The sequence below is a fragment of the Gymnoscopelus microlampas genome (assembly GCF_963454915.1).
Source record: "Gymnoscopelus microlampas genome assembly, chromosome: 8".
Taxonomy (NCBI): domain Eukaryota; kingdom Metazoa; phylum Chordata; class Actinopteri; order Myctophiformes; family Myctophidae; genus Gymnoscopelus; species Gymnoscopelus microlampas.
Window position 1 is genome coordinate 10,355,017 of NC_139945.1, and position 23,888 is coordinate 10,378,904.

Sequence of the window (23,888 nt, forward strand, 5' to 3'; positions counted from 1 at the left end):
TTTTGTCTCCTACGGCAGGGGCCGTAGGAAGGCGGTGGCTAAACCGACTCTGGCCAGATGGATTGTGGAGGCGATTCGGTTGGCATATGGGAGTAGTGGCACTGCAGTCCCTGGGGGACTGAGGGCGCATTCTACTCGGAGTGTGTCTGCGTCATGGGCCCTTTACAAGGGTGTATCGATGCAGGACATTTGCTCGGCTGCCATTGACATTCGTGTCTTTCTACAGCTTGGACGTGGCGGCATCTGAAATGGCGCACACAGTCCTGGGTGTAGTGACTGCGCATAGGTAGGTTAAGAACGCAGGGCCTTAGGGCGTGTGTTCTTCGGCACCTTTGCACAGTGGCTGGTTAGGGCCATTCAGGTGACGGGACGAGCCAGGGGCTTGGTCTCTCTGTATGGTCCTGGTTAAGCCTTCCTTGCCCTCTAGGGACCTGATAGACAAAGGTCCTGAGAGGAGGAGGCCTTGGTTTCCCTACCACATCTAGTCAGACTAGAATTGTCTGGTCTGGTGGCTAGGGACAGGACTTAATGTCTGTCAAGGTCTTGCCTTACATCCTCCTGATAATGTGGTCCTGTGGGGTCATGGGCTGCCTGATGGCCTTGGTCGGGTCAGGGACTTGACCTATGGCCTTGGGTGGCGTTGGGAGGGGTTGGTGGAACAGTAGCTCCCCCGGGGGACGTGTATGTGTCCCATTGTAAGTCCCATTCTGGAACTTATGCTATAATAACCCTAGGTTACGAATGTAACCCAGGTTTTATTAGTAATGTGAGAATGGGACTTACGTTAGAACCCCCTCTGAGTGCAATCTAGCATGCAGAGTAGAAGGTTCCGAGGACGAGCGCTGATGACGTAAGAGTATTTATACTACAACCGGTCGCCGTTTTTTTACGTCACACTAACCCTTTCCAATCATCAGTGAGGATTGGTGTTCGGGAGATCGATGTGTTTGCACTGTAGCATCGCTAGGGGGCGATGATATCCCATAGTAAGTCCCATTCTTACATTACTAATAAAACCTGGGTTACATTCGTAACCTAGGGTTTTCAAATAATTGTAGTGGAGTAAAAAGTACAATATTTGCCTCTGAGATGTAGTGGAGTAGAAGTAAAAGTACTGAAAACTGGACACTCCAGTAAAGCAAAAATACCTCAAAATTGTACTTAAGTACAGTACTTGAGTAAATGTACTGTAGCAGTGCTAACAGCAAGCCATCCAACAATTCAAGGCGGTGCGGTCGGCCGAGCACATAATGGGAGTTGAGCTTCCCTCCCTCCAGGAACTGTAAGAGTCTACTTAAAACTCAGTGCATCATCAAGGACAGGCAACTAACTGTTCACACACACCCCTACAACGACCGTGGCCCCTTGCTCTCCCTGTCTCCCTTCCCCCTATTCTTTTCTTCTGAAATCTGAAAACAACAAAAATAAATATGGAGCTTGCACAAAAATAATATAATTTTCTAAATATAGTTTTGGGGGTTTTCTGCCTTTATTCGGATAGTACAGTAGTAGAGAGTGACAGGAAACAGGGAGAGAGACTGGGAATGACGCGAAAAAGGTCGTCAGGCTCGGACATTGAACCCGCGACTCGATGTCAGGCTATATTAGAGCCTATATGTGGTATGTACCTTTCCCACTCAGCCATCGGTACCCCACAGACAATAAAGTGTGTGTGTGTGTGTGTGTGTGTGTGTGTGTGTGTGTGTGTGTGTGTGTGTGTGTGTGTGTGTGTGTGTGTGTGTGTGTGTACATACATGTGTATATATACATATATACGTGTATTTGTATATATACATACATATATGTGCGCGCGTGTGCGTGCGTGCGTGCATATAGATGTGTGTATGTGTGTGTGAGAGACAGGCTTAAAAGAGTAAAGTCTCATTTATACTTGGTTATACACACTAGGGTCGCACGCCGGAAATAGCCGATCTACAAGTTCAAGCGTGTAGATTGGCTATTTAATAAGCATTAATAGCCACTTTGCCCTCTGTGTGTCTTCCAGTCCTTCTTATGACTGTTGTGTTGTGATTGATTGGTTGGTTGGTTTATTTATCTTCTAAATTAAACATTGACCACTTAAACCCCATGCATATATATTCTGGGGGGAAACATTCGCCAAAAATAGCAGATCTACAAGCTTGTAGATCGCCGCATTGCACCGCATTGTGAGCTTGTAGATCGGCTACGGCGTATTAAAACATTTGAATACGCCGTGGTTATTTTTATGTCAAATGTTTTGTTAAATTAAGTGATAAACCAGTGAAATTGAAAGTGATGGCAGAAATGAGCAGACAAAATTGGAACTGGAACACTATAAAATTGAAGTTGATAAATGGGTACTCTTTCCTGATTGGCTGACATTTTTCAACCCACCTGAAAATGCATTTTCTGTTTATTAAAGAGCTACAGTAGAGAGACAGGGAGACTCCCTGTCTGAACAAACACTCTATACCAATGATTATACAAATATAATGCTTTAACCTTTTAACAAAAAACGTTCAGTTTTAACCAAAAAATATCACTTACCCTACCTTTAAATCAAATAAAAGTTTTTTCCAAATTGATTAGAAAATGTGCAGATTTTTTTTTTTACAAAATGTGGGTCCGAACATGTGTAATTGGTGTTCTAGGACTCTCGGGATCAGCATCGGACCAACAAAAATCTGCCATCGGTCTGGCTCTGCATGTAAAAACTGCTGCAGAGAAAAAAACAGAAGCATGTGTGGCTGTGGTCTTTACCTTGCGTCCAGCGGCTTGTGTAGTACAGCTGTATGGTGAGGTAGAGAATGGCCAGGATATGGATCAATGAGAAAATACTCCAGAACAACCACTCTCCAACTGGACCGCCTCTGTCAGAATACTGCATGTGGACAAGAATCATTATGTTACAGTATTAGACAATACTGTTCTTCCACAGTGCCGCTCACACATACAGTTCAATGCAGTATACAGTACATACATAGGCTACAATACAATATAAAAAAAGCATACCACAATGGATTTCCAAAAAGGAAAAAAACGTTTTTTTTAAATCATCATAATTTTACAGCCACAAAACATGCTCAGCCGTTGTTTTTTTTTGGTCTTTTCTGCCTTTATTGATAGTATATAGAGAATGACAGGAACCAGGCAGGGAGAGAGAGGAGGGGAGTGACACGCAGCAAAGGTTGTCGGGAACAGGATTTTAACCTGCGACACACTGCATTAGAACCTACAGTATATATGTGGTATGCACCTGGACCACTAGGCCAGCGGGCGCCCCAGCCGCCTGGTCTTCAACAATATGTACAAGTGATCCCATTTGTTCTCTTAAAGCCGAAACAGGCTTTTTTATTATTAACAATTGTTAACCACCTCCACCTGAAACTCTACAACTCTGTAGAGACAGGATCATGCTCACCTCTCCCAGCAAAGAGATGAGGACAACACCAGCCAGGACGGCGAAGGCAGAGTGGGCGCTGGCGGTGGTGTCTGGGTGTCTCTTCTGATAGAGTTGCAGCATACTCAGCGCTGCTATCATGTACATGAAGGAGGTGTCTGCACAGAGACACACACACACACACACACACACACACACACACACACACACACACACACACACACACACACACACACACACACAGAGTTGTATGTTTCACGATCAATTAATTTAGATGCATTTTTTAAATATTGTGTTGTCGTGACCATGTAGAGCGGTGGCGCTACAAGACAGATTTCGGCAATCAGACAAAGTGCGTATTCTGCTATCGCAGTACTGCTCTCAAGTTACAAAATAGTTTAGGAAGAGAGCCGAGTTAGTACAGAAGATTGTGCATAAACAAGGATCTACACACTGGGTACATTTCACTTATACAGGCCCACCAGAATTTTGCAGGGATCCTTTTGTGATATTGCATGTCAAAATTATTAGGTTTGAATATTGCAATGATTTTGCATCATCAATGTGGGAATGACAGAACATGACATGCCAGTGGCATGCATGGTGTCTACATGTTAGTGTTGCATAGTAGGCAGCCTACCTTTTCTTTACTGATGATTTACTAAAAATGTTTCAGTATTACAATTTCTCAATGCTCTGTGCTTGTTGCAGAAGAAAGGTGTCTCCGCTTAAGGTGGCCGAGAGAATGAAATGTAAAATGTGTCTGAATCTCCACTAGGTGGCAGTAATAGCAAGGTAGCCAAGACAGGCCTATGCATTCATCCCCATTGATACAGCAAGAGCCAACAATGTCATCTTCAGAAATAATACCTCCCATGCCCTGTACCGGTTAACAAAACAGGCTGCCTAAGGAGTCTACCTTTGGACTACTTTGCATAGAGGTGACACTGATGGTGAATCCCTGACATAAAGTCACAAGTCTGTACACAAAAGGTGCTATACACAACACAAGGGAGGAACATGTCAAAACTCGCCAAGCACCCCAGTGACAGGCACCAAGACCTCTCTAAGGAGTACAAAACACAACAAGCTTCTCTAGCTGGTGTGGTGGAAAAATTCTATTCAACTTAAGTAAGGTTTTACTGAGGAAGATGACACTGGATAGCCAGCTGCAGTGCTGAGCTGCAAAATGCCTACCGTACTGTATCAGTGTCTAGTGTCAACATTCACATAACATTGCACTAAATAAACAATGCCCCATGGCTAAAAAAATGTACTGTAATTGGATAGCTGTTTTGCGTTTTGAAAATATTCATAGAACTAGAAAAAGTGCTCCTCGGAGCACAAGTCTCCGCCAGGTCAGGTAGGTTACTGTGGCCTCTTGGGTGGCGCTATAATAGGCCAATGTGAAAAGGGTGCCATTTCTTCTTAGGCCTGGCACGGCAATTGGACACGGCATTCATGATTTGAGGCATTCTGTAAAAAAAAAATGGTTTGCTAAATTAGACCTGCTGGTGGCGCTATGACAGTGTTATAGCGCCAATGTTAAAAGGGTGGCATTTGTTCCTCAACATAGTGTGAATGTGCGTGCAAAGTTTGACCTCAATAGGACGCTGCGTTTTGTTCAAAACAAGCCACTGCTGCAAACTTAAGATGTCAATCTTTGCCAATCAGGATGGAATATGAAAAATCAAACACATCCGTCTTGATCACATGACTATAGAGATCATGTGTACCGATTTGCTTGAAATTTGGATAAAATCGGAAGGAGTAATATCAAAAAATGTGTTTTACATAAGTCGGCCTCCTGGTGGCGCTATAAAAGGCAGATGTTAAAAATGCAGGGCAAAGTTTTTTCCTTGACCTCTAGGGAGTGTGCATACAAAGTTTTACACAGATGGGTGCAGTTATAGGTAAAAACACGAATCGGCCTGTTATAGCGCCACCATGAGGCTGATTCTAAAATATTCAAGTGGCATTTCTTCCTCAGCATAGTGGAAATATGCGGGCAAAATTTCACAGGAATTGCATACTGTGTTCATGATTTGAGGCATTTTGTTCAAAACGGAGCACCCCTGCAAACTGTGGAAGCCATTTTTAGCCAATCAGGATGGAAAATGGAAAATCAAACAGATCCGTGTTGATCACATGACTATAGAGATACTGTGTATCGATTTGCGTGATGTTTGGATAACATCTGTAGGAGTAATATCCAAAAATGGGTTTTGCACTAATCAACCTCCTGGTGGCGCTATAACAGGCCCATGTAAAAAAAATGGGGGCAGAGGTTCTGAATTGGCATCCAGGGAGTGTGTGCGCACAGTTTCGCAGCGACTGGGCCAGCGGTGCCGGAGATTAGTCGCTCGCAGACAGAATGGACACAAGGAAACACGGACGGACGGACGGACGGAGGGTAAAACATACTCTCTCGCCATGCCTTCGGCCTGGCGGAGACAATAATACATGGGCATTGTGCAAGTAATTGAAATTAAATAGTTATTTAGTCAACAGTACTGTAATTTGATCGGCATCATTTGATCAAAATGGTCCATGTGAAGTATTTTTCTCACCCCCAAAAAAATCCATTAAGCAGTTTTATACCACCTCAAACTTGGCTCTATCTTTGCCCTCATTTAGAATTCCAATATCTATTATGCCAATATGCCACACCTGTAGAATCAACATGCAGAAATCCCCCCCAGATGTTTATGCATGCCTTTGCAGAGGATGTCATTGGTGTGTCACAGGTTAACGCAGTACCTGAATTTCATGTCACAGGCCACACTTGCTTTCACAAAGAAGGTGGGTCTTAAGGACAGTTTGAGGTAAAAATCCATGTAATGCTTTTAGTGAAAAGCAGAGTGCCAACCACCACCAGATTGCGTTTTTCACATCCAACACACCCATTTTTTATTGTATTAGCTGCAGCTGCATTCCTTACATCACAGGGTATTAAGGTCAGCACCTGACATGTTTATAACATTCTGTAGTTTTTAATTTGTAGGCCTACACAGGAAAACTGCCACGTGGCTGCCATGTTCCTTGTTTTTAACTGGCCTGTAACATTGCCAGTGTATCAGCCTAGGCCCCGTCCATGCGTACACGGGTATTTTTAAAAACGTAGCTTTTTATATGCGTTTGGCGGGGTTAGTCCACACGTAAACGTGTTTTTTGGCCCATGAAAACACATCTTTTTTAGAACTCCGGCCAAAGTGTAGATTTTTTTAAACGCTGTTTTTGCATCCTCGTGTGGATGGCATGAACGGAGAAGCATGCGCATATAGTGATATAATAATTAGCCTACAGCCTACATCATTTATTTAAAGAGGTGGTGCCATGGTTTTGCACTTTTTCTGTTTTTCATGTGTCTATGAGGTTGTTATAACTTCATTAAGCCCCCTGGTGGTGTTTTTATGGTGTTTTATGTCTTCTGACTATTTTGAGTTTCTTCCTGGAGGCTGAAACCTTGAGGGTCAAACGCGCATCCATAGCATACACTTGCATAGTAGGCTATGTTCTATAGGAAGACTTGCATTCTGTAGGCCTATGAATAAACAAAATTGCGTTTGCGCTGAGAAACATTTTGCGGAATTAATATATGTGACTCTGTGAATCATAATGAATAATAAAATCAAACGCGTAGACTCATCGCTCCAGTTAATTTCATACAAGGACCTTTTCATGATCCGCTTTTTTACCCTGTTTTCGTGTGGACAGATATATTTTTGTAAGCGGGACAGTGTAGACGCGGAAAGTTTCTAAAACAAAAAAGCTACGTTTTTAAAAAATACTTGTGTACGTGTGGACAAAGCCTAATCATATTCAGCTATCCAAGTGTAACCTGTTAAAATATCCTTGTTTTTAGATAATGGTATATTTTAGTTTGGAAAGAAACCTCATATTTAAACCCAAGCCAGTAAATCAGTGGTGTTTACCGAACTGGAAGTTGGTGTCTTTGGGACAGACATGGTAGCAACCACTGAGCACGCCTTCCATCACGAGAGCTGTTCCCATGGTGTAGAACAGACCAAAGTGCTTGGGGATGCCACGCTTCTGGAGAGACAGGAAAACATAGACATGAGGCAGCGACACAGTGATGATGATGACCAAGGTTATCTTCTCTTATCCTGCAAGTCTGTCGAAACCTCTGTGTCTGTGCAGTGGTGGAAAAAGTATTCAAATGTTTCACTTAAGTAAAAGTATCAATACTGCAATGTAGAAGTACCCTGCTACAAGTAAAAGTCCAGAATACAAAATGTACTTGAGTAAAAGTACAAAAGTATTGGTATCAAAATGTACTTAAAGTACCAAAAGTAAAAGTACTAAAATGTTTGAAAATAGCCGATCTACAAGCTCACAACGCGATGCGATGCGACGCGTTGTGAGCTTGTAGATCGGCCATTTTCAAATTAGTCCAGGGGCCAACACTGATATTTTCACAAATTGGTACCACCTGAGGTGGCCGTAAAGTTTTTGTATTTTTGTATTCCTACATGTCTCTAGTTTATATTTTGGTATGATACATCTTCCAATTCAGTAGCTTAATGGCAGTTATCACTACCTACCGGCTAATGTATCCGGTAGGAGACACAAAGTAGAATCTTTGTGTCTCCTACCGGAAATACACCCGGGCATCAAATTATTGCGACAAAAAAACAAATATATCCATGTATTCAAGGCTTCATGGGGTGTGCAATTGATAACTTCTCAGATTTTTTGTGTTTGCAAAAAGACTGCTTTCCATAGCTTGTAAAAGTTGACCCTCCTTCGGTCTAGGGTGGTCCCCCTGGGAAACTTACATTTATTTTCTATCAATTGCACACCCCATGAAGCCTTGAATACATGGATATATTTTGTTTTTTGTCGCAATAATTTGATGCCCGGGTGTATTTCCGGTAGGAGACACAAATATTCTACTTTGTGTCTCCTACTGGATACATTAGCCGGTTTAGAGTGATTACTGTCATTAAACTACTGAAATGGAAGATGTATCATACCAAAATATAAACTAGAGACATGTAGGAATACAGAAATACCAAAAATGTACGGCCACCTTAGGTGGTACCAAAATCTGGCTTGGCCCCTGGACTAAATATCCTTGGTATAAAATAGGGCTAAAGTGGTTAATGTATGTTTTATAATGTAACAATTAATAGCTGCAAAGTAACTAGTAACAAAAGTTTTCAAATAATTGTAGTGGAGTAAAAGTACAATATTTGCCTCTGAAATGTGGAGTAGAAGTAAAAGTATAGACAATTGTTAATACTCTAGTAAAGTAAAAGTACCTAAAAATTGTACTTAAATACAGTACTTGAGTGAATGTACTTAGTTATTGTGTGTGTGTGTGTGTGTGTGTGTGTGTGTGTGTCAGAATCAACTTTATTGTCACATCACAGGTTTACAGGTGTAAAACCGTGGGTGAAATTCGTTTTTGTGCAAGCTCTACATCGTTTTTGTTATTTCCATAAGAGAAAGGGAAGAAGAAGACGGGGGAAAGAGTGTGTGTGTGCGCGCGTGTTTCACCAGTACTTCCTGATCGTTTTGGACCAGGGCTCGATGGCGGCGGTGTCTTTTGAGGACGATGAGGTTGAAGAGGATTCCCAACAAGACATAACCTAGGTTACTGAGGACGTTGTTGAATGCCCTGGAAGGAACAGGAGAGATGAATCTGTGATGCTTTTTCACACAGCCATGCAGAAAGTTGTCCAACAGAGACAGACAGAGACACACACCTCAGATTTCCCAGTGGGTGAGCACAAAGGAAGTTGTAATAACATAGGTCCTGCCTTCCTGTGATATTAACAACCTGAGAGCGAGAGAGAGGAAGAGATTAGATTCTGTACTTGGTCGGCCTACTCGGGAACGATGCAAGTTGAGACTGCATGCCCCACACGGGGGGTGTGTAAGTGTGTAACCAGGGGAGAGGGGGGGTGTAAGTGTGTACATAAGCGAAGGACAGTTATTCACACTGACATGCACGCACACATGCATATATTTGTGTGCTGCTGTCTGCAGGTGGGCTGAACCGCATCTATTCCATCATAGTAGTAGTTGTAGTTGATACCTTCTGATAGCCCATGAACAGCTGGACGACAGGCAGGCCGTAGAACACAGCGATGGTGATAATGTTCCTGAACACAGAACAACAGAATTACTATCTATCTGGTACTCACTCTTATATAAGTGATACTGTTACACACAGGCCTATGTTCTACCTCAAGTCTGCTGAGATGTGCATGATTTTGCTCTATTTCGGGGGCCTTCATGTAATAATGTTTGTACATCCTCTGTGTACAATGTAGGAGATGTCAACCGCCAGCGGTTGCTGAAAATGCAGCTGAACTATGCACACCTCTAGTGTGCCTTGTTAGCATGGTAAAATGTTACCCTCACTTTCAAATTGGCTCACCAAATGTATACATGGTATTTCGCGCTGACAGTCTTCTTATGGGCCAGGTCAGATACAAACAAGAACGTCTGGAACAGGAAAAAGATGTCCTCCATCATCCAGTTTAATGAACAGAAATAATTGCTGCTTAACTGAAGATCTACTTTATAAGTAGCGAACTAAAATATAGTGTTAAATACAGTAGACTACATAGTAAAATCCTTAGTGTTCATTTTACTCCATCACATACTTGCGTTTTAGTGGAGGGCTGAGGGCTGCTTGCATCCCCTTCACCTGAATTTGGAGACTTCTGCATGCTCTCTGATGATGATAGATAGAGATTTTCTTTTTAATCATGAATTCAGCATACAGAGAGTCAGCTATGTTCAGATTTTAACCAGTTTGATGGATTGATTGAATACTTTATTAGCAGTTTGCAAAAAGTACAGAGGTACAGTTATACAATAATGCTAAAAGGTTAACACAAAAAACCTGAGGGCTTGTTTCCATTGTGGTCCCATGTATTCAATCAATAGAAATCATCAATACTAGGAGCAATACAATTATATTACAGAAAAACATTGGGGGGTAATTTATTTTTGGCAAGCTAGAAAACTGGAACGGGGGATTAAAGGGCTCTGTTTGTCCAATAATGAAATAAAGAAATTGGCTGGGGACACCAACTCCACTGCAAGAAATATGCCTGAGTTGAATATAAGTACCAAAGACTAAAACGTGTTTCTGTTTTGTAACCATTATTGTTAGGCTACTATCCACATACAGTAAGATTAGGTGTTTTGGTATGAAATACATTTTTTTTTAAACGTCTCCTATCAGCATAACTACAACATGTCTGTCATTACTCAGTCATTTGTAACAAACAAAACAGCTTAAGTTATGATTTTAAACTGTGTAGAGACATCTTGCTTCAATAGACACAATGGACAGCAGCGGCCAATGATGTACATGTATAGTTAGTTGTAGTATATCTATGATGGTGTACTATTGAAGGATCCGATTCTAATGTGTGTTTATAAGTTCTGTTCTTAGTTTAATGTGTTCATCTAATTGATGCATAGTATTCATTTTAATGTGCGAATACTGTAGGCTGGGTTTATAACTCTGGGCCCCTGCTTTGCATTCCTGTTATCTCTGTGAGTACAAGCAGACATGCTTGTTTCTCTGTGAGCACCAATCAGATGTGCTTATTCCAGTGTACTGGGTAAAAATACTTTTGTATGGATTACTTGTTGTACTTATTACTTTAAGTACTTTATAAGTACCGCCCTGCTTCTCTGCTTCTCTGCTTCAATAAATATGTGTCAAGGCTGTTTGGACACCAGACTGACTCCGGGAAGTGCTGGTGTTCATATCTCCTTGGGCCAAGTAAAATTGTGTCACGCGTGAAAGTTATTTACGATGAAAGTTTATACAAGGTGTGATCAAAAGCCTAAGGTGAATGATAAATGATAGAGCAACCTATCAACTATAAGGTCAGTCATACGCAGTCAGCCATGTTTTTACCCTGCTGTAGTTCTTAACCTGAACTGGAAAACAAACTACAAAATCAGCCTTGGGTTTCATCACCCCTTAAGTAGTTAAATATAAAAGTATACATTTGATGCGATTTCAAGAAGGATTACACTGTGCTGATAATTTACATGGTGTGTGGATGAAGAATTATAGGGCAACATGACAAAACACGTTGTTAGCTTGTAGTTCGGTTTAATTTTGGTTTAAGCCCCTTAAGGAGAGGGGGGCATGCATAATCAACATGATTGAACAAGATTGAACATGATCATTTAACAGCTGTCTTGTTATGAAAGAAGCCTGTTATAGCTGGTTGGTTTCATGGGCTGATTAAGAATCTCATCATTAACCACGTGAACACTGTTATGGGCATGACATAAGAGGAAAACATTCAAATCAGGGCCGGATAGTGAGTCCATGGGCCCCTGGGCCCCAAGACCGCCTCAGGGCCCCAATGTGAACCCCAATGTGTCATATTAGGGGGGTGGCGCAATGTGAATTGACACAGGAATGACCCAGGCTGGCAGCATATCAATGGTCCAGTTGTGTTATCTGTTTAGTATGCTACTATGACTACTTTTCGCTCAACAAAACCGGATGCACCACGACCTCCACAGCCTTCGCAACCGCCGCAGTGGTGGGCAGGCACATTAGCACTGCGCCACCCAAGCGGCTTGAAAAGAAAAAAGAGAGAAAAAAAAACTGAAGAGAAATCTCAGCCATTCGTATTGTACTGCATAGCCGTGGGATCTAGGGGTGCTGCACCCCAAAGGGATATGAGCTGCAGCACCCCAAAGGGATATGAGGTCATCTTTAACTAATTGGACATACAGTAGATGAACTCACGAGGGTTTTCATCTCCACAACCCCAGAGCGAAAGGCTTACGTTTGGTTTATTAGGATTGAACTATACTCCCCGCAACAGCAAAGGAATAATAATGGTGGTTAATTACCCTGCCGCCGCGCAGATACATATTCAGTCATCATTATTTTTTTATATCACTGAGACAAAGTAATGTCATGTCTATTTGGATAAGTGTGCGCAATGGCCTTTGGAGCTGTTTGTTGTGAACTTGTGTGCAGTTGCTTGCTATAGGTTAGTGTCATTAGATTAAACTTTGTTGTCATGTTATGGCATTCTTTTCGCAGCATGTTGATATTTCGTGAAACTAATTTCAGTGTTGTGTTTTGGAGGCCAGCTATGGAGAATTTGAGAATAAATGGTTTCTTTGGCTTTGATGTGGTGTTATCTTATTTTATTATCATAATTTTGTCTAGATGCCAAATGAAGAGTAAAATGTTTAAAAGACGCTTTTAAAATAGCAGATTTTAGATAGCAGAAGTATTCTGCGCTGCTTTTGATAGCTTTTTCTAATCATGGCATGGCTGAATTAAGAACAGTGTCGCTGTCCGCGGTGCCTGTGTGCAGGATTTTTAGAATCGTTTTATAGTCGTTTTTAGAACTATGACAAAGTAATAATAATTCCATTTCAATAATAATTGTGTGCAATGGCCTTTGGAGCAGTTTGTTCCAATAGCCTCCAAAAACGTGGTGTGCAGTTTCTTTCTAGGTCTGTGTCATTTGATTAAACCATGTTATGGCATTCTTTTACATGTGGAATGCATGGATCAGTTGGTACCAGATGGGTGAATACTGTGTGTGTTTATTGCAGCATTCTCTTCCGGTTCATCCTCTTCCCCCGGTGACTCTCTGTGGGCCTCTACCCCCGGTGACTCTCTGTGGGTTGTACAGCAGAAGGCAGAGAGAAATTAGTTAATTGCAAAACTATTCAGTCTTGAAAAGAAGTTAAAAAAAAAATGTATATAGTTTTTTTTTTATTGGCCTAAAATATTGCCCTTATACATACATTCATGAAATCACCTGCTGAACGGCTTTTTTATAGAAAGTTATATGTCACCATACTGTACCTCTGCTATGGCATTGATGAGGTTACCGCAATGACCGGTGTTAGGGTGAAGGCATGGATGGCAAAGACAGGGAGAAAAACGACATCTAAAATGCCAAACCTCTGCTCTCTGCCACCCACATCAGAGGCCTTCAAGGAAAACACAGCATTTTTAGCAACAACATTTAATTTTATACACTAGGCCTATGGATTACATTTCAATAATAAAAGTTTACAGAAAACTACATTTCTGAGCCCAAGAAAATTCCAATTGTGTATTTTCGTAATACAGAGGTATGGTCAAATATAACACCCTATAAAAAAATGCTCAATGCTGACAGCCGGTCAGCAGGTGGTTTCATGAATGCATGTATATAGACAATATTTTAGGCCGATACAAAAACTATACACTAAATTTCATACCCCATACCCAGGGGCTGCCGGACTACTGCGGATTATACCAGTGTCAGTTACCTAATGTGGATTATGTGGTCGACACGCGCTGCACCTTAATCCCATGTACAATGCAATGACTTTTGTGTTTTTCTCGCACCTTAACTAAGTCCATAGCGTATCATGTACAGTATAGATCTGCTGCCTTGCTCAAGCGCCTTTACTGTATGTCTTACCTCAGCTACTTAGCGCACCTTATGTCTCACCCCAGGTATAATTTGTTTGTCGTCTCCGCCAGGCCGAAAGGCATGGCGAGAGATTATGTTTTGCCCCCTGTCCGTCCTGATTGGCTAAGATTGGCTTTCTAAAGTTTGCAGGATTGGTTCGTTTTGAACAAAATGCCTCGAATCATGAACGCAGCATGCAATTTCCATGAAATTGTCCACGTAGATTCCCACTTGGCCCAGGAAGAAATGCCACTTGAAAACGTTCACATCAGCCTCATGGTGGTGCTATAACAGGCCGATTCGCGTTTTTACCTATAATTGCACCGATCTGCGTGAAACTTTGCACGCACACTCCAGAGGCAAAGGAAAAACCTTTGCCCTGCATTTTTCACACCTGCCTTTTAGAGCGCCACCAGGAGGCTGACTTTTGTAAAATAAATGTTTTCCTCTTACTCCAATCCAATCCACTTGATTTGTAAAGCACATTTCACAACCAGGGTTTACAAAGTGCTGTACAGAAAATCATAGGCAAAATACACTGTTAAAACATGCTAAAAACACAGAAAACACCAGCAAAAACACACAGAAAAACAAATAAGACAGACCACAGAAACTCAAGCGGGGTTAAAAGGCCAAAGTATAAAGGTGTGTGTGTCTTAGGCCGAGATTTAAAAGTCTCAATGGTGGGGGCCCTTTTAACATGGGGGGGAGCGCATTCCATAGTGTGGGGGCTATGGTAGCAAAGGCTCGGTCGCCTCTGGTCTTTAAGTTGGTCTTTACTGTGACCTTGAGATTTAGCTGGCCGGCAGACCGCAGTGACCTTGGGGGGGTATAGACCTTTATGAGGTCAGAGAGGTACTGCGTTGCCAAGCCATTCAGGGATTTAAAAACAAACAATAACATTTTAAAATCAATTCTGAAGCGAACAGGAAGCCAGTGGAGTGAGGCCAGCACGTGCGCAATGTGCTCACGCCTACGGGTTCCTGTCAGGAGGCGTGCCGCGGAATTTTGGACCAGCTGCAGGCGTGCCAAGGAGGCTTGATTTCATCGTCAAATTTGACTCCTTCAGATTCTGTCCAAAAAACACGCAAATCGGTACACAGTATCTCTATAGTCATGTGATCAAGATGGACGTGTCCGATATTTCATATTCCATCCTACTTCCCTAACATTGGCTTACAAAGTTTGCAGGATACTGTAGGTCCGTTTAGGAACAAAATTCCTCAAATCATTAACGCAGTGTGCGATTTCCCTGAAATTTTGTACACACATTCCCACTAGGCCGAGGAAGAAATGCCCCCCTTTACACATTGGCCTGTTATAGCGCCACCAGCAGGTCTAATTTAGCAAACCACGTTTTTGGAACAAAATCATGAATGCAGTGTCCGATTGCTGTGAAAAGCCTAAGAAGAAATGGAACCCTTTTAACATTGGCCTATTATAGCGCCACCAGGAGGCCATAATAACCTACCTGACCTGGCGGAGACTTGTGCTCCGAGCACTTTTTCTAGTTTCTTATTGATTGATCTCCCTTCCCTCTGCCCCCCCCCCCTTCTTCTTCCCTTTCTTTTTCATGGAAATAACAATCAATGGAGCTTGCTCAAAAACAAATTTCACCCACTGTTAAGCACAGGCAAAATAATTGGCCTGGAGTAAGTCACTTACTCTATTAATAATTTGGCCTAAATCAGGTTTTCTACTTGCCTAAGTCAAAAAAAAATGGCATAAGTCATGTAATCCTCTTATGTTACATAACTGACAGACAGTTATTTGTATGTTTATATTGCTATAAACTTTGTGGGTGAAATGATTAAGAAATATCATACGGCTTGTTTTGGTTCCGTTTTTTCTGTTTTCTGAAAAACTTAAACTAACCGGTGGGACATTATTTTAGCAAGGAGACGATATTAGCAGTTTAATAATGTATTTGCTATTATTTTGCTGTAAAAAGATCCACCTCTTGCAGCATCCAGCAGTGTAAAATATATATAGTGCATGCTTTGAGAGTTTTTAGGCAATCAGAATCCTGAGTTACCGCTAATCCAATCGACTTCTCAATTGGAACTGCACTCACTTGGGTTCTTGGCAAAGGCGGTCTACTACCGTCAATACAGGTTAAGGTGCATGGTTGGTATGCAATATAGTTTAGATGTCACAGTCAGAGGGTTATTTAGACCTCAGTGATCTCCATATATGTGCATAAAAGGGAAACAGACAGCGCAGACGTGGCTTAAGCTACGTACAACGCCAAAATCTCAAGCCCCTCAGGTCCTCTGCGATATACATTCCAACTAAGTTGAGGTCGATCGGTTAGACAGTTCTCGAGATATCGACACACACACACACACACACACACACACACACACACACACACACACACACACACACACACACACACACACACACACACACACACACACACACACACACACACACACACACACACACACACACACGCGCACACACACACACACACACACACACACACACTTTGTACATGTATAGATACATAGATTACGTTACATTTTTACACTCCAAAGTCAATGACAGTGTAGGGGAGTTGTACAGACAGACAGACAGAGACGGGACAGACCTCTTGCAATAGGCCACCAGGGCCTCCAGGATGGCGAGCAGGTAGAAGGCGAGGTAGATTCCCACACAGAACAATATGCCTTTCGTATAGTCCCCCCCTGTGGAGAGACACAGAATAATAACAGAGCAAAGAGTTACAGAAGATAGCATATGGTTTTATAACTTAGATTTGTTTTTCTTGAACACCAAGAATTGTTTTTAGGTATAGCATGGTTTTTTTGGTGCTTTTTACTGCTTTTTTCCCCCATAATTTTGTTGTTATTCCAATGAAATCCTCCCCACACACATTTCTGTGTGTTGTACAGTAACTGCTGTTGTATCCTACTGGTTCATTTGCCAGTGATGAGCCCCCACCGGAAGGACGTAGAGCCTTCGTCCTACTACTCCTTCGTGGCAGCGGTGGCCTAGTGGTTAGAGGGGCGGCCTTGACACCGGAAGGTCCCTAGTTCGATTCCCCAATTCATCACATCAATCATGAATCACCGCTGAATAGTCCTTGAGCAAGGCTTCCATGCAGGGTCTGGCTGTAAATAAGTTCCGCACTTAGTCCAACACCCTGGGTAAACAACAAACTTTGCTTTGCTCCTTTCCCCACACTTAAAAGAAAATTGCACAAAAACATAAATCTTTTTTTTTATTGTGCTCTTTTCTCTCTAAGCACCTTAACGTCTATAAGTATATCATGCACAGTATACATACATTGCTGCTATGCTCAGGCACCTTAGTCTGTTTCTTTATCTCAGGTACTTTGTAAATATGTAGATAACTTGTTTGGCCTTCTATTGTTCTCCTGTTTGATCTCCTTCCCACTTGCCCCCCACCCCTCTTCTTCTTCTTCTTCTCTCTCCCCACTCTTCTTTCTATGGAATTTAACGTTGCGATGGGAATGATGTACAAAAACTAATTTCACCCACTTTTTTACCTTGTAAACCTGTGATGTGACAATAAACCTGATTCTGAATTCTGAAATCTCAGGCTCATTTGAAAGGACAAACTTCTTTCCAATGTGACGTACACGTGATGGTGGTGGAGGAAACCACCACATGCACCTCCTTGGTGCGATACCCGGCGTTGAACACAGTGTCGTTCCCGGCATTGATCAGAATGTGGTTCCCGCAGTCCTTGTCCTCCGGCTTCACCACCACCACCAAGTAGAAGCTCAAGCTGGGAAAGTCGTCCTTCTAGAGAGAGAGAGTGTGAGTGAGTGAGTGGACCCCTTGCTTTTTCCATGCTTAATGAATTACTTCTAGAAAAATGAGCACATCTCTAATAAGCTCTAGCTATAAGTATAAGCATACTGCCGTCTTAAGAATGGTGATTCCGATCAAAACATATATACAGTACAATCAACATAAGATGAATTATAGCGTACGAACAAAGCTGTTTATTGAACACAGGCACTTTTTAGCGGTGCCAGCCGCTCTACACCTGACTATGTCCGTCCGTATGTCCGTTTGAGCCCGGACGCTTTACACAGCTATAACTCCAGTTCGCATGCCAGCAAGTCCAAATTTGGTATGTGGACTTAGACCACCAATAGGAACGAGCATTGATTGCTGAAGCCCCGCCCCGCCCTATTATAGCGCCACCAGGAGGCCACTACACTTGACTATGTCCGTCCGTATGTCCGTTTGTCCGTTTGAGCCCGGATGTCCGTTTGAGCACGGGCTTTAAACAGCTATAACTCCAGTTCGCAGCATGCCAGCAAGTCCAAATTTGGTATGTGTACTTACACCACCAATTGGGACGAGCATTGATTGCTGAAGCCCCACCCCGCCCTATTATAGCGCCACCAGGAGGCCACTGGCTTTAAACAGCACTTTACACAGCTATAACTGCAGTGCGCATGCCAGCAAGTCCACATTTGGTATGTGGACTTACACCACCAATTGGGACGAGCATTGATTGCTGAAGCCCCGCCCCGCCCTATTATAGCGCCACCAGGAGGCCACTGGCTTTAAACAGCGCTTTACACAGCTATAACTCCAGTTCGCAGCATGCCAGCAAGTCCAAATTTGGTATGTGGACTTAGACCACCAATAGGGACGAGCATTGATTGCTGAAGCCCCGCCCCGCCCTATTATAGCGCCACCAGGAGGCCACTGGCTTTAAACAGCTATAACTCCAGTTTGCAGCATATGCCACCAAGTCCAACTAATACCACCAATAGGGACCAACTGTGATTACATAAGCCCCGCCCCCTCTGTCTTCCCATTGGCTGGGCTTTAAACAGCCATAACTCCAGTTCACAGCATGCTACTGAGTACAAATTTGGTACGTGGACTCAGACCACCAATAGGGACGAACTGAAATGTAGCAAGCCCCGCCCCCTCTGTCTTCCTATTGGCTGGGCTTTAAACAGCCATAAGTCCACTTTGCAGCATGCTACCAAATACACATTTACCACGTGAACTTTGACCACCAATAGGGACAAGCTTTAATTGCTGAAGCCCCGCCCCCTCTGTATTGCCATTGGCTGGGCTACAAACAGCCATAACTCCAGTTAGCAGCATCCCACCAAGTCCGAATTTGGTTTGTGGACTTACACCACCACTAGGGACGAGCATTAATTGCTGAAGCCCCGCCCCGCCCTATTATAGCGCCACCAGGAGGCCACTCATCAAAGGCACCGCTTCCTTCACACAGGGTGCGATTTTTTATAAACACATGAATGCAGACAGTTTGTAAATGAACATGGACGAGTAATAACCCTCCCTCCCATAGGTGACGATCAAGAGTTGTAATATATATAATTGTTTTGTTTCTACAGAAAGTACCACACCGCTCTCCAAAAAGAACTGATTTACAGTTACCCAATCCCACTCACACCCCTAACCGTGTTGCAAGTGACGCCTCGCACAACAGTAGTAGGGAGTAGGAAATTGGCATATTGACTGAACTGGGAGAAAACTAAAAATTATAAAAGCTGGAAAAGATTTGTTTTTCTGTTAAAGGCACCCTCGCTAAATTTTTCCATAAGTGGAACCCTTTTATGAACTATTTCAGTTCCTTACAAACATTACCTTCTGACTCCCCACCTCCGCCCCTCCTCTTCCCCATCCTCCCCCTCAAACCTTGTCTTTTTTACCAGCATGCAATGCGGGGTCTATAAAGAGACCGAGCTCTAGTCATTTCACGACATATTCTCGACATGTTTTCGCTCATTGGCTGTCCTTTAAGCCAATGGCTGTCCTTTAAGCCAATGCAGACATTCCCATACTCTGGGGGAATGACATCCCATACACTGGGTGAAAAAGGTGATATACCTGGATACATGGGCAAGGTATACACCCACCCAACATAAATGATAGGTGGGAGTTTTTCAATGAATGCGGGAGAGGACTGTTTACCTTAAAATGCCTTACAGATACCTGGATATACGTCTCTCTTTTCTCTGCTTGGGAATCTTCCTTACACATGTAAATTAGAGGTTTGTTCAAACAATGGGAGGTGTGGGGTTCATAGAGGGGGGGGCTCAGAGAGAGAGAGAGAGAGAGAGAGAGAGAGAGAGAGAGAGAGAGAGAGAGAGAGAGAGAGAGAGAGAGAGAGAGAGAGAGAGAGAGAGAGAGAGAGAGAGAGAGAGAGAGAGAGAAACACAGACTATTGCACAATTACTGATTAAAAAACAATGAGTGAGATGTCTGTCTGTCTGTCTGTCTGTCTGTCTGTGAGAGAGAGATATATACACACACACACACACACACACACACACACACACACACACACACACACACACACACACACACACACACACACACACACACACACACAGATCAGGTCTTGGGTCTAAATCTCAACTACTGTGCACAGTGGTTTAACTACTGATACTTTCTCTTTGATCTGGCTTAACTGTACAGTTGTGGCACTGTAAACACATCTGTATGCTATTCTTTCAATCGGTAGGAATGATGGCGCACAATCCGTCCGTGTACCTTGCAAATTCCAAATCTCGACAGGCCTCCCAAAGAAATGCCGGTCTGGGTGAGGATGCAACTCGGCAGTTGGGTCCAAACGGGGTACCTCAAAGCTTGAGTTGCTAGAACACCACTTATTGATACTTTTACTTAAGCAAAACAGTTGAGTACTTGTTCCACCAATGTCCCTGTTTAAAAATGATTGAATAAACACTAATAACCAAGGTTACTGTAGTAACAGAGGTCCTCTCTGTTACACAAAAGGTGCTGTACAACAAACAGTGGTGTGAAGTAACTAAGTACATTTACTCAAGTACTGTACTTAAGTACAATTTTGAGGTAATTTTACATTACTGAAGTATTTCCAATTGTCTATACTTTTACTTACTATTTTATTTACTATTATTTGAAAACTTTAGTTACTAGTTACTTTGCAGATATAAATGATTACATTATAAAACATGCATTAACCACTTTAGCCTTATTTTATACATCAACAAGCTCACACGCTATTTTCAAACGTATTAGCACTTTTACTTTTGGTACTTTAAGCACATTTTGATACCAAAATGTGTTGTACTTTTTACCCATATCACAAACAAGGCTACTTTATGTGTGTTTTCGTTTGTATTTTGGGGGATAGAGATTAGATTACATGCAGACACAACATTTGCATGATAGGTGTCGATGGTTTCAATGTTCCTATTGTTTCATGTTTCACTCCTGAGCACCGCCTCGTCACACCGTGTCTGTGAGATGTCTTTGAGCCAGTGTTGCCAGGTTTTTTTTATAATAAATTTGCACCAAGAATTTTATTTGAAAATAGCAGTCTACAAGCTCACAACGAGTTGCATCACGAGTATATCTTGTATAGCTTGTATATCTGCCATCTTCAAATAGCCGATGTATACAGTAGGTAGGTTTAAAGTGCTCATGTGAGTCATGTGACCCATAATCGCTTCTATTGGGCTTGTTTTTCTAGACCTGCTTGCTTGTTTCTCTCACAGAATCTGGCAACCCTAGCCACAGCACGGGGGCGTGTATTAGCCAAGGCACCAAGTTGGCTTTACAGGATAGCAGTTTGTTGTTAGAGAACTCTGCTTGGAAACTATTAACTGCATGATGAATTTGTTTAATTTGTGAGTAAAATGGCAACAAACACAAGTAGAGATTTATTTTATGCATCGGGTGCTGCTTCGAGTCCTCGCAGACGCCAGCCTTCGACTCCGAGAAGAACAGAATTATTAGGTGGTCCTCTTAGCTGGTCGAGAGCAACGCTGCTCGGGATGATGCTTTGTCTACGTTGCTGCCTCTGCCTGCACCAAAGAGCAAATAACATCAACCTTGCGGTAAGTGAAATTATGTCTGACTATATATGCCCTGTGTCTACTATCTAGAAAATTCTTTGTATGAGTTGCTTGTAGAAAAATAAGTGTAACTAATGTTCTGGTGGGCAACCTGGAAGGCTCACCCCAAAACACGATCGCCACCATTTTAGGGGGAATACCAGGTAGAGATTTTATCGGATATGTGCTGGATTTGTGCCCGGGTGACTGTGTTTGGGGCGAGTGTTTTGGTATTCCTTTGGTGGTTTGCCAAAAGCATTGATTTCCTCAAATTGACCTTTTATAATCATGCTGTTTACAGGAGGCTGTGAGGCGTCTACACAACTCGGAGAAGAATAACCACATTCAATCCAAAAGAAGTGTAAGTAACCAAATTCAACTATATCACAATCATGCTTTAGTAAGAGGGGAGACCAAGCCCCACCAATTTGATTTGTGGTGGGGGATAGTGGGGGGAGGTAGGCCTGTGGATTGAGTTCCTGTCCTGGTGAAATGTTTTAACTGATAAAAAAAATTGCACATGACTAAAAACTAACACGGTTCTTCTCTTCCAACAGGGTAAATTCTCCACATAGTATTGATGTTGCAGCTCATCTTTTAGGAGAACTAAGCATTAGTTTCTGTAATGTTGATCCTGTTTTTATAAAAGGTAAAGCGCACATGCATAATACACTCACAGTATTCACATAAGCTATTTGCATCTTAATAGAGTGGGCTAGACCTGCAGAAAACAGCAAACCTGTATTTCTTATTGTAGCCTACTTACAGGGCATTGTTTTGTCTTTTTGTATTCAAAGACCCCTGTGTTATAATTGAAAATAAATAATTGTAATTCTTTTTTTCTTCTGTTTTTCTTCAAGGCTTCAAGGACTGCCGTTTTGGATCTTCAGCCCTCCAGCAGTCCAAAGTTCAGGAGATCATCTCCAAAACCTCATACCAAACGCTGCATTCTCCAGGACCCAACGCTTGAGGACACAGAGCAACTCCAAAGATGGACTTCCATTTTGGATCTTCAGCCCTCCAGCAGGAAGAAGTTCACAAGATCATCTCCAGGACCTTGTACCAAATGCTGTGTTCTCCAGGACCCAATGCTTGACGACAAAGAGCTTGAGGACTATGTTTTTAGTGCAAACTTTTTAACTCAAATCTTTGCTTCTGGGTCCCTGGAACAAAATATATTTCTTCCTGTGGATTATACCAGGGACACATGACTTGGATTTAGCTCTTCCTTGGACCCACCCGTGGATTACATGAGTAGCCTACAAGTGACTTTGTTTTCCTTTTCCCGCTATTTTTCTTTGCTCCTCCTCATGGCACTACTTGCTGACTATATGTCAGTCTATGTGGATTATGCGGTCGACACACACTGACATTTTGCACCGTAATCCTGTGTATAACGCACTGACTTTTGACTTTTTTTTCCCAAGCACCTTAACTAACGTCCATAAGTATATCATGCACAGTATACATTGCTGCTATGTTCATGCACATATCTTATCTCAGGTAGCCTACTAGTGTGAGTATATAGACACACATTTCACCCACGTTTTTTAATTAAACCTGTGATGTGACAATAAACCTGATTCTGATTCAGAATATTTGAATATATATATTTTTAGAGTGAACATTTTTAACTCAAATCTTTGCTTCTGGGGTCCCTGGAACAAAATACTTTTCTTTGAAACAGTTTACCTTATCTGTGTGCTCCTGTTCCATTGTTTTGTATAAATGTATTTTTCTTGATCAATAAACATAATTACATGAGTTCTGCCTATGTGTTTTTCTATATTGTTTGTGTGTGTGGAGATATATATATATATATATATATATATATATATATATATATATATATATATAAATTAGTGCAGGTAGTGGGGGGGGGACTATAAACCATCCCTCCCGGTGGGGGGGGGGGGGGAAAGCCACAGCCCCTGGGGGGGGGGGGGGGGGGGGGGCTATAAACCACCCTTCCCACTGAGGGGGGGGGGGGGGGGGTATAAACTAGGGGGTTTATACAAGAATTAGCATGCAGAATGTGGGGTGGGTGGGTGGGGTTATAAGCCACAGCTTCCAATCAAATGTAGTTTTCTGCACATGCTCAGAAGTGGTTGGGGTGGAAGGGTGAGAGGGGTGGGAGGGGTGGGTGTGTGAGGTCCTTGCTGGCCAGACACCACAGGGGGTAAATGCAAATGAAGGTCTCAGAAATGGT

At 42.4% G+C, this 23,888-nt stretch overlaps 1 protein-coding gene and 1 long non-coding RNA gene across 2 annotated transcripts; one reads left to right on the forward strand and one right to left on the reverse strand.

Moving 5' to 3' along the window:
• Positions 1-307: 307 nt before the first annotated feature.
• On the reverse strand, positions 308-12,979 carry LOC311050112 (SID1 transmembrane family member 2-like; the record flags this gene model as incomplete). Its single annotated transcript, XM_084064075.1, has 11 exons — positions 12,941-12,979; positions 10,021-10,091; positions 9,792-9,859; positions 9,447-9,513; positions 9,115-9,188; positions 8,906-9,026; positions 7,318-7,435; positions 3,404-3,540; positions 2,743-2,863; positions 553-622; positions 308-431 (listed from the first exon to the last, which is right to left on the reverse strand). Exons 2-11 carry the CDS (start codon positions 10,084-10,086, stop codon positions 308-310), a joined length of 966 nt encoding a protein of 321 aa, XP_083920201.1. The 5' UTR covers positions 10,087-10,091; positions 12,941-12,979.
• An 8,168-nt stretch (positions 12,980-21,147) lies between these two features.
• LOC311050986 lies at positions 21,148-23,443 on the forward strand. The gene is made up of 4 exons (XR_014601347.1): positions 21,148-21,682; positions 21,981-22,040; positions 22,237-22,328; positions 22,540-23,443. It is a non-coding gene; the product is annotated as an uncharacterized lncRNA (long non-coding RNA).
• Positions 23,444-23,888: the final 445 nt, after the last annotated feature.